Consider the following 17,657-nt stretch of genomic DNA (forward strand, 5'->3'; position numbering starts at 1 on the left):
GCAGCAGTACTAAACGATGAGCTAGGCGATGAGACAAACTATGATGGATGCATGGTGAAACTTCTTGTGGTACATAAGGCTTGTGAGGTTGATATGTGTTGGTCTTGAACAAGAGACTAAGGACATTGACAAGCAACTAAGACATACATTCGATGGTCTTGAGGGATGCAGTAACAAGAAGCTAGGCGATGGTAAGTCGTACCATGAAGCGTCAAGTGAGACTTAGCTTGACTCAAGGGTTGACATGCGTTGGAGATATACTATATGCGTTGGACATCCGAGGGCATGTGGTCACATAGGACAAGGCTAATAGTATGTGTTGGAAGAGTATGGTCATAAACCTAGTTGAGCGCATAGGCCATAAGTAGGCCATGCAGGAAAGGAAGGTATGCGGCCAAGGATGCAATGCCTTCAGTTTTCACTCAAGTGATGCATTGATGAGAAAGCCACGAGTTGATGATGGCTAACCAAGAAAATTACATGCATGGCCAAGCAATAAGGTTAGGATGAGCCTTGCGAGCATCTAGCATATGCGACCAAGTTGCATCAATCGGATGCACAAGGTAAGGTTTCTTTAATTGGAAATGGCACAATCGAGGTTAGTAGGTCGCATATGGGGAAAGGTGCTAGGCAACAATGGCTTGAAGGGTGTTATGTTGAGATTAAAAAGACACCTCAACGGCGCAAATATGGAATGGACGCATACACCAAGAGGTGGTGTCCAGACATAGGTATGTTACGCCAATTGGATGGACGCATTTGCCAAGATGGCTTGCGATCATGAGAGTGTGGAATGCGCCCATGGTGATGCTAAATCATCCGAACATATGACTTGTTGGAGAGAAATCTTGGACCTTAAGTAAATGAGGTGGCTCAAGGACATTACATGCCATGTAATCCTTATCTACTTAAGTAGGAGGTGTAAGGCTAATATGACATGCAAAGTGAACCCTTTGCATTGGCAAAATAAGGTTAAAATAACTCAAGGCCATGGTGGCAAGGGATTAGCATTAGCAGCACGAGGGAAAGACATTTGGACTTGAGGTGTAGCATGGAGAAGAGCCCGGGATACCTATAAATAGGGGGCTTGGCATGAGCATTTTACTCGTGCCATTCCCAAGTTTCAAGTTCTAAAGTCCTGTGAGTTGAGAATAAGGTCTCGTGCTGTCGTCGCATTTGGAGTACAGAGGAGAAAGAAATTGCATTAGCAAGGTGAAAGGCCAGATTGCCGCCCAGGTCGACGAACACCAACGGCCAGCGCATCGAACAGACGTCGCGATCACAACGCGAGGTTTGACGCCGCAGATGCCTTGCCCAGCCCCTATACACGCGTTGTTCCGCCCTGTCACGAGCACCAGTGCCCAGATTTGGTCAAAATAACCTCCAAACGGGCTGTTTAAGGGGTTTGGTCGATTTTTGTCATTCTAAGTAGGGTAAGCTGGTAAATTTGGTATAAGAGAATATTTTGGATATTTTAAAGTTATTTTGTGAAATTATGGTATTAATTTGGAATTTCCTTGGAAATGGGAGGAATTTCAGGAAACACTTCAAAGGAAACTTGCAGAGAAGAGTCCATGCAAAAACTGAGTGGTTATTGTGTTATTGTATTATTGTTGTATTTCTATATATATAAGTAAATATATATAGGGGATAATGTTAAATTGGCATGATCAGGGATACACGTTTATCTTGTTACTATGCTTGTTAAGATATTGCTTGTATGTTTGTGTTGGAAACTGAAATTGTACCCGGGATATATAGTTAGCATGCTTGAAAAGGTACTTGGCGGGAAAATATAGTCGGCCTCGGCTGGCAGGAAAATATAGTCGGCTTCGATCGGCGAGAAATCATAGTCGGTGACGACCGGCGGGAAATATAGTCAAGTTACTTAATCATAGTTAGAGGGAAAATAGTCGATGTGCACATTAGCGGAATAATAGGGTACAGGAAAAGTTTCCACAAGAATTGTTGTTACATTGTTTTAAGGTACGTGTGAAAATGCTGGGGAAAAAGTATGATCATGCCAGGGATAACCAGTGGTAAAGCTGGGAATGTTTGCATTATGTAGTAACCAACGAATGAGTTGGGGATAATCCAGTGATTTGGCTGGAGAAATAATTTTGAACTTGTGGTCATGTTCTTATTAATTATGTATTGATTTCCAAAAAGTATATTTCTGAAGTCAAAGTTATTGTTTATTCAAAGGCACCACTCACTGGGCTTTATAGCTCATGTTTTCCAAATATTTTTCTTTCCCCTCCCCCAGGTAGCGCAGTGGAGCGTTCAGAGAAAAGCCACCAAGCCACCAACACCAGGAATTGGTAATCTCTCACAGAGCGTGACTCGGATTAGGATAGCTGAAGATCAATAGGGTAGCTAAATCATATATAAAATTTATAATGAATATTGTAGACATTCTTAATTCTTAGTACACATAAAGAATTATTGGTATATTAGCTGTCCTAGTTGTGAATTGGCTGTCTTCACGCCCTCTTTTGGGTCTTGGGCTAAGGCTCGGGAGGGGGTGTGACAATTATCCTTAGATTTTCATGGTTGAGGGTTGGTCCAACAGTGCTAACTCAATAAGCCCCCCATTTCAGGGGTAAGATCGGGTAGATAGCTGGGGACATAGAGTTCAGGACAGAATTTACTCCTACCCGCTTTTAGTGATAGTAGAGAAGTTGTTCCTTTAAGTGTTGACTTCAGATCTTGAACAAGAGGCCCCACCCTCTCATTGCCTCGAGAGGGGACTTGGTTTGGTGATTGGATAACAAGCCAATTATTCATTAAAGGATCAGTAGAACTTAAGGAACAATATGTAATCTCAGGGGTAAAACAGCTTTTGACCCAGTCGTTATAACAACTTGTGAAGGGTTGACTTACTGATTATGGTTAAATCAAGTGGACAGAAATATATCTATAGTGAGGGGAGTGCAATTACTGGGCTTTAGTGGAGTGACTCGGTAGTTAATGAACGTTGATTAATTTTATTTAAAGAGTTTAACCAATTAATCTCAAATTGTTGGAGCTCATGATCAGTAGGTCTATAGGTCCTTCTACTAGCTCGTAAAAAGATAAAAACCTTATAATAGAGTGTTGAGAGAATTTGAAATGTTCAAATTCGGTTTAAGGTTTAGATTATTATATTCGATATGATTAATGTTTAATTAACAAACTAAACAATTTTTTGGAGAATGAAAATATCTAAATGTGATTTAAATATTAGATACATGAATAAAGATTCATGTTTGGATTAGGTGTTTTATTAATTTAATATTTGATATTAATTTATTTATTAAAATAATTAATTAAACTTATTTAATTAATTTTTTTATTTAAAATAAAGTATTTTAAATAGAAATTAGGTTTTTTTTAATTTAATTTGATTTTATTTGAGAATTAAAATTAAATTAAAAAGAAAAATTAATTTAAAATTGGAAAGTTGGTTTTTCCCATTTTTTTCATTTCTCCTCTACCTAATCCACTTAATTAGTGGATGTTTGAGTGTCAAACTCTCATTCTCTTCAAATTTGCATGTTTGAATTGAATAAATACACGACTTTTTAAGTAAATTCGTCTATGCAACTTTAAAAAATAAAGAGGAAATTTTTTTTTCTACTCTTCAATCCAAGGCCTGAGAACAGTAGGGAAGATCAAATGATGGTTTACAACAAGTTGTTAAAGAGAACTCACAGGTAGATTGCATCAATTGGAGGGTTCATCAAAGGTTGTATTCTACAATCCTTATTCCTAATATTTTCTTGAACATGCTTATTAATTTACTAAAATTATTGTACTTAGAGTATTTAAGATCCAAATCTCTTCCGCATGTTGAATGTCAACTCCATCACGGGTGTCACACGAACATTGAAATATGGTTGCATGCCAAGTTCAACTTAACTCTTATCTTGACTAAGTTTAACTTTCGCCAGACAGTGGAGTTGTTCTTATTAACTGGTATTTACATTGTGTTGATCCTGGTAACCTACCTTCGTTTTGGCTTACCTACACGGATATCATGCGAAATATCCGACTACGAACAAGTTCCTTTCACAACTTAAACTCTCATCAAGTTGGGTTTTTCCCTTGCATTGATAGTGGAGTTCTTTATTTAATTTTTTTTTTTTTTTTTATGAAAGTATGAATGTAATCGCCATGTGTAAGTAAACAAATCTTCTCAAACCTTTCCCACCCTCAAATTTTTTAGAGTAGCAAGGTCCTTATTACTTAAGAAAAAAGAAAACAAAATTACTGGAAAATTTTGAAGAAGAGGATTGAGTAGAGGCTGAATGAAGAAGCTACTAAGGCTGAGGAAAGTATGTGACTTTTAATGAGTGAACCAGGAAAATGCATAAAGATCACCATCGTTGCATATTTATCAATGAGCAAAAAGATAGAGTATAAAAATGAATTTCAAAAGGATAAGGCATGAAAAATAATAATTCAAGACTAGATAAAGCAGAATAATGAGCGAAAATAAACATGGAATTAATTCGATATTAATAAATAATGCGCTTAAGTACAAAAAGTTGATAAATACAAGCAAAGAAAAATCAATAGATAGAGAGAGAAATTCCAACTCCAAAGCAACAACCCTAAAATTACTATCGTGACAGAGGATTATCATTTTATGGTGTCGGAGCAGTATGGCCTTGCACATCAGAAAAATGCAAAGGCTAGCGAAGATGAGGAGGAATAGTCAGACCTTGAAGGTAGGTTGTTAAAAAGTTAAAGTATTCATGGTTTTGTTCTGCCTACGTGTGCTAAAATTGTTGGAGGGTGAAAATATTGAAGGAACTCTATTTACAGAGAACCTTTGAGCAAAAGCGGATCGTCCAAATCCCCTTTTGATCAAACGCATACATTTACAGTTAACAGAATGAATTATGCATCAGAAACTAAATTGCAGCATGCTTCTGAATTAAAAACAAAGTTTAGAGATTATACCCTTGAAGAACCATTCAAGAACCGTTCTTCAAGATAATCCCTTGATCGTACTCTTTCACGAACGCGTCAAACAAGTCACGAACACCTTCGAACAATAGTATACAACAACTCAATCCTCGAACCAAATAGGGACACTACCACTTGGTGACCTTGGTAATCTCGGTATGAGAATTCAGGAGTAGTGTGCTCTGCCTAATTTTGGGTAAAAGGAAAGTTCTGAGTTTAAGGAGGAAGACGATTGAGTAGGCACAAGGCTATCGTATAGCAAAGACACTTTGTCGTTTAGAGAAAATGAGACTATCGCATAAGCTCTCAACTCCAATCGTGTAGTTACTCGATCGCTTACTCGATAATGAAAACTGATCACCTGGAATAATTAAAAATCAATTTTCATTTATCCCATTTTACCATACAACCAAATAACTCCCCACTAAGGGTGGTTATGGAGAAAAAGGAGTTAATTATCAAATAATTAATAAATATAAATAAATGTGATAACTAACTTCTCATATTATATTTATAACCTATAGTTTTAATATTGCATCATATACAATATATAAACCGTAGTTTTTTTTCTCTATTTTATGGCATTTGATATAAATCATATTTATATTAAATTTAATAACTATGAATCTTATTCATAGGAAATATATTTAAATCATATTCAAATATTTATTTCTCCAATTAAACAATAATGTAACAAATACATTATATCAATTATATCATATATAATTTAATTAATTTAATTATATCATACATAATCAAATTCCCTCTTATTAATTTGAACATTTCAAATTAACCCAAAAATTGATTCTCAACTTAAATCCATTGAGCTACCAAGGGGACCTCATGGACCTGTAGCTTGAAGCTCCAACGGTACGTAAATAATGGATTAAACTCTTTAATCACATTATCCACTATCTATTAACTATCGGACACTCCAAAAGACCGACAGTTGCACTCTTCGCATTACAGATATATTTCTATGTCCATCGGATATAACCAATCAACAATTCGATGACCATTCACAAATGTCCGTAAGTATAGTTGGGCTAAATTACCATTTTGCCCCTGCAGTTACATCTAACTTCTTAAGTACCACTGATCGCTCTAATGAAAAATAGATCATAGTCCCACTATGACTAAACCCTTCTTGGGCCAAGAGAGGGTGTGACGCCACATTGTTCAAGACCCGGAATCAACCTTTAAGGGAGAAATTTATCTACTTACCTCTGCTTCAAGGAAGGAGTGAATTTCTTCTTATGTAGCTGAGTTCCCAGTTTCTCAATCAAATGAATCCCCAAAATAATAGGCTTGTAGAACTTTACAACATTTGTAACACCTACAAAGTGGGCCATACTCGTAGTATTACCAGGATAAGGTATCCAGCCTTATCCATATACTACAGACCATTTAGGTTATCACTTAAACACGATCCACCTATATGTCTCCACATACATGTTTAAGTTACAATGATAACCATGGATGTTAGTTTATTGGTTTGTGGTTAATGCAACTAAAATAACATATATTTCATAGATAAAAGTGAATAAAATATCATATATTATAAATCACAAAATGTTTGTTCATACAAGTGTTTAGAAACTATAGGACCCTACGAGATTTAGGGTATCAACCTCAACAAATATCTCGTTGTACATTAACGAGAGACTAGTGGATGGTGTCCATGTTTTGGTGCACTTCAATGAAGGATTGGTGGAGGGGCGCAAGATGAATTTGGAGTTCTTGGGTGATGAAGAGTTGGAGCTCATTAAAGGTGAAGGATGGAATGGGGGTTGGCGATGGATGGGGTGGTGAAGGAATGTGTTGAGGAGATTGGTGCGACGAGATGTGCAAATTCTCACCAGCTATAGTTTGGTGCTAGTTGGATGGACCAGCGCCCAAATCGAGTGGGTCATCAAATTTTTCCATGAGAGATAGGGATAAAAATCTTTCATGTGGGTCAGAGGGGGAAAATTGTAGCGAATGGGAGGTTTGTTGTGGTTCAATGGGAGTTGGGTCTTTACAATTAATGGGAGAAGGAAGCGAGATAAGATTTTCAAGCAAAGGGGACAATAGCAGTAATGGTTCTTAGGGCTTGATGACTTTAAGCAGTGAATGAGTGCAAAATTGTTCTTCAGGATCAGGATGCTTCGTGTTGGTTTCAATAACTTTCTTAACTCTGGCCTTGGAATTTAAACATTTGGCTAGAAGGTGATGAGGATCATTAAGGTTAATAAGAATGGTGCAGTTAGGGGCTTTGGCAGGTTTGGGGCAAAGGGGGGAGTCCTTCATATTCGATGCAAAATCTTGTTGGTAGTGATCTCGTTTACCTTTGTCAGAGGTTCTTCTTAGACACCAAAACCCACACATAGGCAAAGGATTGTGATGGTCTAGGGGAAGAAAAGTTGTCCTTTGGGCTTGCCAAAAATTCTCCATATCTGCGGTGCGATGAGGCGTCCAACATCGATAGGGATACCTCTTATGATGCAGTATGTGACCATCAATTGATCCCTTGATAAAATTTTATCAACCTCTTCTTAACCAAATAAACCCATAGTCTCCCTTCTGGAAATAGTCTATAGAAGTCTAAGGTTCGAATGCCATTTGAAGAGATCTTTCAAGTGGAATTTGGTTGGGCCAAAATTCTCAGTGCATCATTCATGTGCTCACTGTTCGACACCACTATCAACCTATTGCCAGAAGCATCAGGGTTTCTTTTTAACTTGAAAATTTTGTTGATGTCATTGGCGTTAAATGATACAGTGAGCCCCGAGATAGTCACGACATTTCCAGCCTCATACAAGCTATCATATTAAAAGGCATGCACAATGTTGAGAATGACAATTGAAGGACTCTGACAAAAATCCTCCCATCCCAGCTCTGCGATGATGCTAGTGATGTAGTCGAGTAGTGGCAAAGGCGTTGGGAAGAACCCCATTTCTAACAGCATACCATCATCATCTTTCTTCTTCCCATTCTTTGTTGCTGCTTTTCCTAGAGATGATTCATAAATCTTCTCCTTGCCCTTTTCCTGGGCCATTGTGCACTCAATAGCTACGCGCTCATCTTCCTACTTCTTTTTCTCCTTTTCCTTCTTCTCTCTTTACCATTGTTCTCTTTCAAGTCTTTTCTCCTCCCTTCAGTGCATACTCTTTTCCTTCCTGTTCACTTTCTTTTTCTCTTCTTTTCTCCTTCTTCTTCCATCTCGTGCACAAATTCCTCAATTGTGGCCTCTATTCTCTTATCTCTTCTATCCTTTTCCCCATCTCTTCTTCTATCCTCACATTGTTGCAACGAAGTTCCTCATCGTGTAGTTTCTTCCCCAAATCGCCAGATGGATAATGAGACAGGTTTGTTCAATCATCTCTACCTTTCTTTTTTTCTCTTTTTCTATCTCTTCCTTTTCCTTTTCAATGCGCTCAGTCAGCTGTGCATAGGCTAGGTCCACAAAAAACCTAGTTACGGTGACCTCGGGGTCGGTCACTTATTCATCAACCTTAGGCCAAGCAGCCTATTCTTTTTCTACTTCTTTTCTTCCTGACCTTTGGATGAGAGATCCAAACATATCATCCTCATCTTCTTCATCCCTTAGTTGAGCAATAGATGCAACCAATTGTTCTCGAGGGAGCTCGACTTCAACTTACGTCATTGGCTTAGCAGACTTCATTACCAACGGTTCTTCCACCTATGTGGTGGTGGATTGCTCCACAAAAATTGGTAGCTCATCTTTGCGTCAGCATCTTTCTTCTCTCTTCAACTTCTTCTCCTCATTTCTTCTTTTCTTCTCTCTAACTCCTTTGCGGTCATTTTCCTTTTTCGTTGTTCTTCTCTTTTTTTCCTTTTCTTTTTGTAGTCAATTCCTCTACTACCTTTAGAATCTTTAGCTGCAAGGGCTGACCCCTTCAGTGGTACCACCATTACTTCATCCTGGTGTCCTTTTCTTTTCTTAGGCTATTTAACTACCCCAACTTCCACCAAACCACCATCCTTTTCGATGGTGGTTAGATGCTGCCAAACACTTCCTTGTCGTCTTTCCTCTTAAGTCCACTTTCAGTGGGAAGAGTTGGCGCGACTGGTTCAAGACTGGTGGAAGGGACATTCTCCTTGCGTTGTCCTTCATGAGTGTGTGATGAGGTTGAAATGGTTAGAGAAGGGATGAATTTTTGACTAGAGGGCCTAGGATGGATTGGAAGACGAGTTACCCTCTGTTGAACTTGAGTTTACCGGCTAGCAATGAGAAATGTTGTTTTTCTTATAAATGTAGGTAATACGGCTGGTAGCGCAGAGGTGAGCGGAGGTGGATGGGGCTTCCAGTGCCTTCAAATGTTGGGTTTTAGGAATTTGTGTGTTGGGAAGCCATGGATTCTAGTGATGTGTTGAGGAAATCGGGGAACCGAGGTGATCAGAAAATGAAAAGAATTTGAGAGCTCGGAGAGGTTGAAGGAGGGTTTAACGAGAGCGATAAATAGTAGGCTGGAATGGACAAGGCCTTTTATGATGGATGAGCTTAGGAAACGCAATCGATGAGGGCACTAATGTCATTTTATGAAATCTCATTAAATGTGAGGTAGACAAAAGGGCATTTTTTTAGATGGTGCACTCGATTGCCCTCAAGAATCGAATCATCAAAGTCCCTACACATTCCATGCATCAAATTTGATTAACTCGATTTATCGCATAATATTCGATTAACAAACACAAGAGCCAAACAAATGCATCATTCTTCATTTCATTGAATCAGATAATATCATCGTACAAGATAAGTATTCAAAATCAAACATCCTAGTTGGAAAACTAAAAGTAGAAATCCAAAAAACCAGGAACTAAATAAGCCAAAATAAGAAGGTAACTAGGAAAGCATTAAAAAGTGAAATAAGTCATCCCTAGAAAGGTTGGAGTGAAGTCACCACAAGGATTCTTTCGCACGGGCAATCAATCTTGACCGACTAAGTCAATGGTCTCTTTAACACAATCGATCGAGCCGCCATGGTAAGGCTTCAAATGCTACCTATTAACTTTGAACACATTATTTTCGTCCTCATTCATTAACTCCACAGCTCCTTGGGGGAAAACTTCACGTACTATGAATGGGTTAGACAATCTTGATTTCAACTTACCTAGAAACAGACGGAGACAAGAGTTAAAAAGTAACACCCATTGGTCAACAATGAGATCTTTCTTACTGATCTGCCTATCATGCCATTGTTAGGTCCACTCCTTGTATAGCTTGCCATTTTTGTATGTGGTCAAGTGTCATTCCATTAGCTCATTCAGTTGAAGCTTTTTGGCATCTTCAGCTCTTGTCAGGTCTATGTTTTAACTTTTTTTAGGGCCTATTGAGCCTTGTGCTCAAGTTCAAACGAGAGGTGGCATGCTTTTCCAAATACTAACACATAGGGTGACATGTCAATGGGCGTCGTAAATGTTGTTCTATAGGCCAGAGAGCCTCATATAATCTTTGTGACCAATCTTTGCGAGAGGTGTTGACCAACTTCTCCAGTATGGTCTTAATCTCTTGATTTGAAACCTCCCTCTAACCATTTGTCAGTGAATGATATGTGATAGCAACCCTGTGTTTCACATTAAACTTAAGCAAGAGGTTAGAAATAATGTGGTTAATAAAGTGCATACCTTCGTCGCTTATTAACACACGAGGGCATCCCAAAGCGAGAGAAGATGTTCTTTTTAAAAAATTTAGCCACTGTCGCCGCATCATTTTTAGCACAAGAGATGGCCTCCACCTACTTGGAGACAAATCAACTGGCAACAAGATATACCAATGTCCGGAAGATGCTAGGAAAGGACCCATAAAATCAATGCCCCATACGTCAAAAAATTATGACCCATAAAATCAATGCCCCATACGTCAAAAAATTCTACATCCAGAATGGAAGTCAACGACATTTCATTCTTGTTTGATATAGTGTTGGTTCTTTGACAACTGTCATAAACCACCACATAAGCATGGGTATCCTTGATTAAAGTGGGTGCTAGCTCCCAAAAAGAGCTAATATTTCTAGCTTAATTCGGGCTCGTTAGTAGATTTTATGTGTTTATTTCCCTATTTTATAGGTATCGAGCAATCAAGGGGTAGAATTAATCATTTGGTGAAGAATGGGATTAATTTGAAGCAATTTGGAGTTAATTTGAACATCTGAGATTTAAAGGAGTTGAAAAGACCAAAATTCTATCGAGTTCCACCGAGTATGAGGCATTCATCGAGCATCATCGAGTACCATCAAGTAAAGGTTGTCGAGTAATCAAGAAAACACTATCGAGTGGTCGAGGATCAAGTATCAAGTTGTCGAGCATCGAGTAACGAGTTTCTGGCAGTGGGTGCAACGTTGCAATGCTATTCCAAGCATTGCGACACTCCAAGCTGAATCAACGCTAGTGTCCCAACGCATCCTGACACTTTACTCCAAGGCCTGAAGGCAGAAGCATCAACATTGCAACGCTTCCTTAGAACATTGCAATGCTGTGAAGAATGACGACATGGAGCTGAGTGCGCACGTAACCCAACATTGTAACACCATTCCAAGCGTTGCAACGCTGCGATGAATCCTATAAATATATCTCTCGGCCCTAGGTTAGAACATGCCGAATTTTGGAGGCCAAATCGATTGAGGCCAAAGTTAAACCTCATCCTTCTTCCTTTTCCTTCAATTTTCAGTATCTTTAGGTTAGTTTTTATTTTATTTCGGATTATGGACGTGTTTTAGATTATATCCCATTGGTTTGTCTATGAATTGATGAGGTAATCTTTCGTTTAGTACTTGGATCGAACATTCTTTGTATTTTAATGAGTTTTTCTGTTCAACCTTTGTGCTTTATTTCAGAATTATGTTTTTCTTGAATCTTGTTTAATTTAGACTTGCTTTTATGAGTTGGATTGATGCCCTATCATGAACGCATGTCTGCACTAGTTAAATTCAAGCTCGCATGCATCCTTGTATCATCCATGCTTTGAATTTACCATTGTAGCATAGATTAGATAAGCATGCTTAGGTTTTTAGGTTGTCCATGAATCTTTGCATCACACGTTTAATCTAGGTTTAAGAACAAATTGATTATTTGAACACGGATTTCCTGACACTTAATCAACATAGTTGAATCCTGAATCTTAATGCATGTGTTTCTAGTACTTTATGGCCACTGAGGACCCAATTGCATCTAGAAGCATGTAGGTTAGTTAGGGTACGACTTTCCAACCTCAACTACAAAGTAGGACACTAGATAAGTTCAGATTAATTGATTCTCGGGCTTATAGAGATTAGTTAATTCGCATCGATTGGGTAGCAATGCATGCATAATTTGAATATATGATATTTTGGATGAAACCAATGATATAATTTACAATGAATGGCTACTTGATCTGAGAACTAAATGAATCAATTATCGTTTCATATATCCATTGCATTTTATTTCTTTTTCATGCATGTTGTCTCTTCCACATCAAAACCCCTCATTTATCACTCTAGCTAGAAAATTAACTTAACGAAACCAATAGCACTTCTCTGCTAATCGACTCGGACTTACCACTATTACTACGTCTTTGTAGTAATAGAAATAGTTCGGGATTATAAATTTTCTTTTGTTTCAATTCGGAGTCAAATTAACGACGTCAATTCTCGAGCGCGAACAAAATAGCGTCGTTGCCAAGGAAGCTATTGATGTTTCGTTAGTTAAAATTCTAGTTAGAGTATTCTTTTGCTTTTGATTTGTTTTCCTTTTTGTGTCAGTATTTTAAGCATGGACAGATATCGTCAACAAGGATGGGGACAATCAAATGGAGCATCTCGACTTAGTGATGAGGTTTGTGATTTTCAAGGTCAACTTGCTGAGTTAACTTCTTTGGTTAGTCAATTGGTTGCAGGTAACCCGCAGTAGGTGCAAGCATGTAGGACTGATCACCCTGAGCAAGCATGCCCAAGTATGCAGTGGAGCCCTATGCCACGAGACTACTCCATGGAAGGGTATCCCAGTTATATGGACGATGATTTCCAAGGGCCCACATGGGAGGAGTCCTATGACTATGGAAACCTAGGATGGGAACAGTTTCACTATGATTCACCCTCTGCCATATCCGACATGACGATGCATGCTCACACCACAGAAGTATGTCATTATAAGATGTGACTAGACAACTTACTATTAACAATATTGTTTTTAAGCAGGAAATGTGTGACCTCCAGGAGAACTCTAGTCTTTAGACTGAGGTTGTAACTGATCTTCAAAGCTTGAGAGACTCAGTCACTCAATCTTTTGAATCAGTTGAGAGACGATGTGAACCCCTACTATACACATCTTATGACAATATCGAAGCATGCGGCGATGAGGTAATCTATGTCGACATTGAGGATGAATAGGAAGATAGCATGCCATGTTTAGAATCAGTTTGTGAGGACTATGGAAAATCTGAGCCTAAACCCGTCGAGTTCCAGGTGATAGAGTTAGAGGTTGAAAAACCTTGCCCTGTTCTGTCGTCTGATATATCATATATTTTTTAGTTTTGTTCTTTTCGTTTTGAGTCAGTTGAGTCGGAGTCTTTATTTTCCGTTGAGTCAGTCCTTGAGTTTTTTATTTTATTTCCTTTTACAAAAATTAAAAATACAAAATTTGACCTGTCTGGTTCTCTTCAAAAGATGAAGAGCCTTATAGCTTTATCGGGCTATATCGACTCATCCAAGAAGAGACCAAAGAAATACAATAATTTCTTTGTGCCTTGATAGGGGACAGGTCAGGTCGAGCAATCAACTTTAAAAATTTGCGCTTCCTAGAGGTAGTCAGGTAATAAATTTTATTGCTTTCTTTATTTGTTTTTCTAGATTAGTTTTCTTTTTGTTTTTGTTTTATAGGGACGACCTAGATGAGATGAGCATCTTTTTGAAGAGGTGAGTCTGACCACCACCATCTCGTAAGTGACATTCCTATCAGGGGAGGTTTTCGGTTCCCTTGTTTTCATTCTTTTTTAGCTTTACTTGAAATACATTGGGGACAATGTATATTTTTAAGTTGGGGTGGGGTACCCGTTGGGTAATATGTTATGTGTTTTGATTGCCTTGCTTGTTATTTACTTTGTTGTTATCATGATAGTTTATGACGCACTCTTCCTATTGGGATTAGTGTCTTAAATCTCCTGGTAGTCTCGTAGTTTATAAACATTATGTAAACATATTATTATTAATAAAATAAGAGTTATTTTATAAGCTTTTACTCAATCCAATAAACTAAGATCCATGGTTATTTTATGTAACTTAAGTATGTATGTGGAGATATAAAAGTGGATATGCCTTAAGTAATAACCTAAATGGTCTGTAGTAAATGGATAAATGAGGGATACCTTATCCTGGTGACACTACAAATACGGCTTGCTTTGTAGATGTTACAAGTGTTGTAAAGTGCTACAAATGATTCGATCCTAACCATTCATATGAAGATATGTGAGGGGGGGTATCCTATAAAAAGAGTATGTATAAGATCGGACCACAAAATGGTTAGTCTCTTTATATAACGCCGTTGATAATTGGGAATTACATTTCACTAAAATGACCATAGGTGACATGACCTTAATCCTAAGTGAGTTGGGAACTCCTGCTCATGAGGGCGGTCCTTTGATTTGTATAGGTGAGAGTGGCCAGATTTCCAACTCAACTTACCATTTTGAGGATTCGTCTGATTAGGGAGCTGGGAACTCAGCTACACAAAATGAAATTCAGTCCTTCCACGAAGCTAGGGTAAGTAGATAAATTGCTCCCTTAAGGGCTGATTTTGGGTCGTGAACATAGTGCCACACCCTCTCTTAGGAAGAGAGGACTCAGTCATAGTAGAACATGACTTATTGTTCATTAGAGGAATCAGTGGTACTTAAGGAGTTAGATGTAACTACAAGGGCAAAACGGTAAATTTGTTCAGCTGTACTTACGAGCGATTTGTGAAGGGTCATCGCACTGCTGATTGGTTGTATGGACACAGAAATATATCTGTAGTGCGAAGAGTACAACTGTTGGTCTTTAGTGGAGTGCCCGACAGTTAACGGATGGTGCATCTCGTGATTAAAAAGTTTAGTCAGATATTCACATACCATTGGAGCTTCAAGCTATAAGTCCATAAGGTCCCCTTAGTAGCTCAATAGGTTCAAGTTAAGAATCAAATTTTGGGTTAGTTTGAAGTGTTGAAATTTGATTATATATGATATAATTAAATTGATTCAATTATATGTGATATAATTGATATGATGTATTTGATACATTATTAATTGGAGGAATTAATATAAATATGATTTATATTAAATGCCATAAAAGAGAAAAAAGAACTATAGTTTATGTGTTTCATATGATGAAATATTGAAACTATAGGTTATAAATATAATATGATAAGTTAGTTATTATATTTATTTATAATATATTAACTATATGATAACTAATTATTCTTTTTCTTTGATAATCGACTTGAATCGAAGGTTATGCACGGTTTATGGTAACTGTGAGATAAAAATGAAAATGGTTTTCAAAAATCAGAGGATGATTCATTATTATATCATTTCACAAAAATAAAAACTATCGAGTAAAAGAGTTTTACTAAACGATAGTATCTTACAACCTAAACGATCAAGTATCGAGTTTACTATACGATAGTTACCCATTACTACATGATCGAGTAGCAAGTCTATACAATAGGCTTTTTCTTCTACACAATCGAGTATCAAGTCTATATGATAGATTCCCTTCCTCTGTCGCATACTCGATCGTTTACCTTCTTCATTCCTCTATCCAAAGTCATACAGAGCCCACAACTCCTGGATTCTCACACCAAAAATACCAAGGTAACTCTTCTGGTGGTGTTCTTATTTCATTCGACGGTCGAGGATCGAGTTGCACTCAATAATGATCGAGGATTCTTCAGTTCGTGTTGTTGGTCGTTCTGATCGTTGTATTCAAGTTATTCTTTGGACACGTTGTTAATTGATTAAGGGAATACTAGAAGAATGAGTTCTTCAAAGGTATTGTATACTCGATCCTTTGTGTTTAATTAAAGAAGCGTGCTTGTAATTTATTGTTTATGCATAATCTCTTCCGTTAGACTGTAATTGTTTGTGTTCTTTCTCAATGGACTTTGGAACGATCCGCTTCCACTCACTAGTTCTCTATCTAGAGTTGTTTCACTTCCTGTAATGAAATTTGCATGAAAGAACGTTAGAAAAGCATGATCAAGATTTTTAGCCCAATTTTAAAAATATTTCTTGTCTTGCATCTTTAAGTCATTGTTTGCAAAATTAAGTCTTGCATGCTTAGAATTGGGTTATCTGATTTGTACTTTTGTTGTCATCCCGAAAAGTCCACCTTTGACTTAGGAGTAACTATTCTTTTTTTAGAGCAAAACTAGACAAAGTGGATAAAATAGGGCCAACTCTGCAAAAAACTCCCGAGACTCCAACAAATTGACATCTCATACTCCAGCAATACTAGAAATTTTGACTCCTACATTCCCAATCGATTCCACAAATTCAAAACCAATTGATAATCTTTTCAGTGATACTATGCATCCTTCCAACAAACAACCAGCAGCACTGAATTTTCCAGACAAAGATGCTCTACATCATCTAATCCAGAACCCTTGTCATAGGATCCTATTGCTGCAAGGGAGAAAAACAAAGTAAGTGGAGTCTTGCCCACATCACCACCATTCCTCAACAGGCTGAGAAGGAAAGATGACAACCATCAATTCAAGAGATTTCTACACGTCCTTAAGCAGCTTCATATCAACATTCCTCTCATGGAAGTTCTTGAACAGATGCCCAACTATGTAAAATTCTTGAAAGATGTATTGTCAAAGAAGCGAAGGTTGGGTGAATTCAAAATAGTTGCGTTAACTCAAGAGTGCAGCACATTGTTTAAGAACACCATCCTCGCAAAAATGAAGAACCCGGGAAGTTTTACTTTGCCCTGTTTGATTGGAGGAATGGATGTTGGCCATGCATTGTGCGACCTCAACACAAGCATCAACTTAAAGTTGCTAGCAATATTTAAGAAGCTGAGAATTGGTGAGGCCAGGCCTACCACTATAACCCTACAACTGGCGGATAGATCCATAACGCATCTAGAGTGGAAGATTGAGGATGTGCTCGTTAAATTTGACGAGTTCATATTCCTCACGGACTTCATTATTCTGGATTACAAGGCTGATACAGACATCCCAATCATCCTAAGACGTCCATTATTAGCAACGGGGCATGTGTTTATTGATGTGTAAGGAGGAGAGTTGACTATCCATGTTGATAATCAGTAAGTGAAATTCAATGTGTTCAACGCACTGAAATTTCCAGATGAGTTATAGACTTGCCAGTGCATAGATGATGTAGGGATAGGTTGCTGGAAAATGTGCGAAGAACTAAGAAGAAGAAGAATTGGTGAGGAAGAGGTTGTCCATGTCGTAACTACGTCTAACCTGAACTTTGAACCCCTGCACTTGGATAAACGTGAAGCAACAAGAATTAAGCTGTCACTGGAGAAGACCCCTGTACTTGAGCTCAAGGCATTATCTCCTCTACATCGAGTGTTGATGATGAGGTGTCCCAATTACATGTCTTAAAGAAATATACCAAGTCCATAGGATGGACACTGGTAAACATTCGGAATCAAATGGTTCGACACATGAATCATTTATCTTATCTCCGACAGTAAGGTGAGCTTAGTCCAATGCATGCC

The 17,657-nt window shown here is 37.9% G+C and overlaps 1 protein-coding gene across 1 annotated transcript; it reads left to right on the forward strand.

Moving 5' to 3' along the window:
* Window positions 1–12,098: 12,098 nt before the first annotated feature.
* LOC150036216 (uncharacterized) lies at window positions 12,099–17,202 on the forward strand. Its single transcript, XM_090313596.1, has 4 exons — window positions 12,099–12,133; window positions 12,693–12,765; window positions 12,827–12,883; window positions 16,576–17,202. The coding sequence occupies exons 1-4, from the start codon at window positions 12,099–12,101 to the stop codon at window positions 17,200–17,202; spliced, it is 792 nt and encodes a 263-aa protein (XP_090169722.1).
* The last annotated feature ends 455 nt before the right edge of the window (window positions 17,203–17,657 follow it).

Source organism: Benincasa hispida, chromosome 5 (genome assembly GCF_027475165.1).
Source record: "Benincasa hispida cultivar pf3 chromosome 5, pf3_genome.v1.1, whole genome shotgun sequence".
NCBI classification, from domain to species: domain Eukaryota; kingdom Viridiplantae; phylum Streptophyta; class Magnoliopsida; order Cucurbitales; family Cucurbitaceae; genus Benincasa; species Benincasa hispida.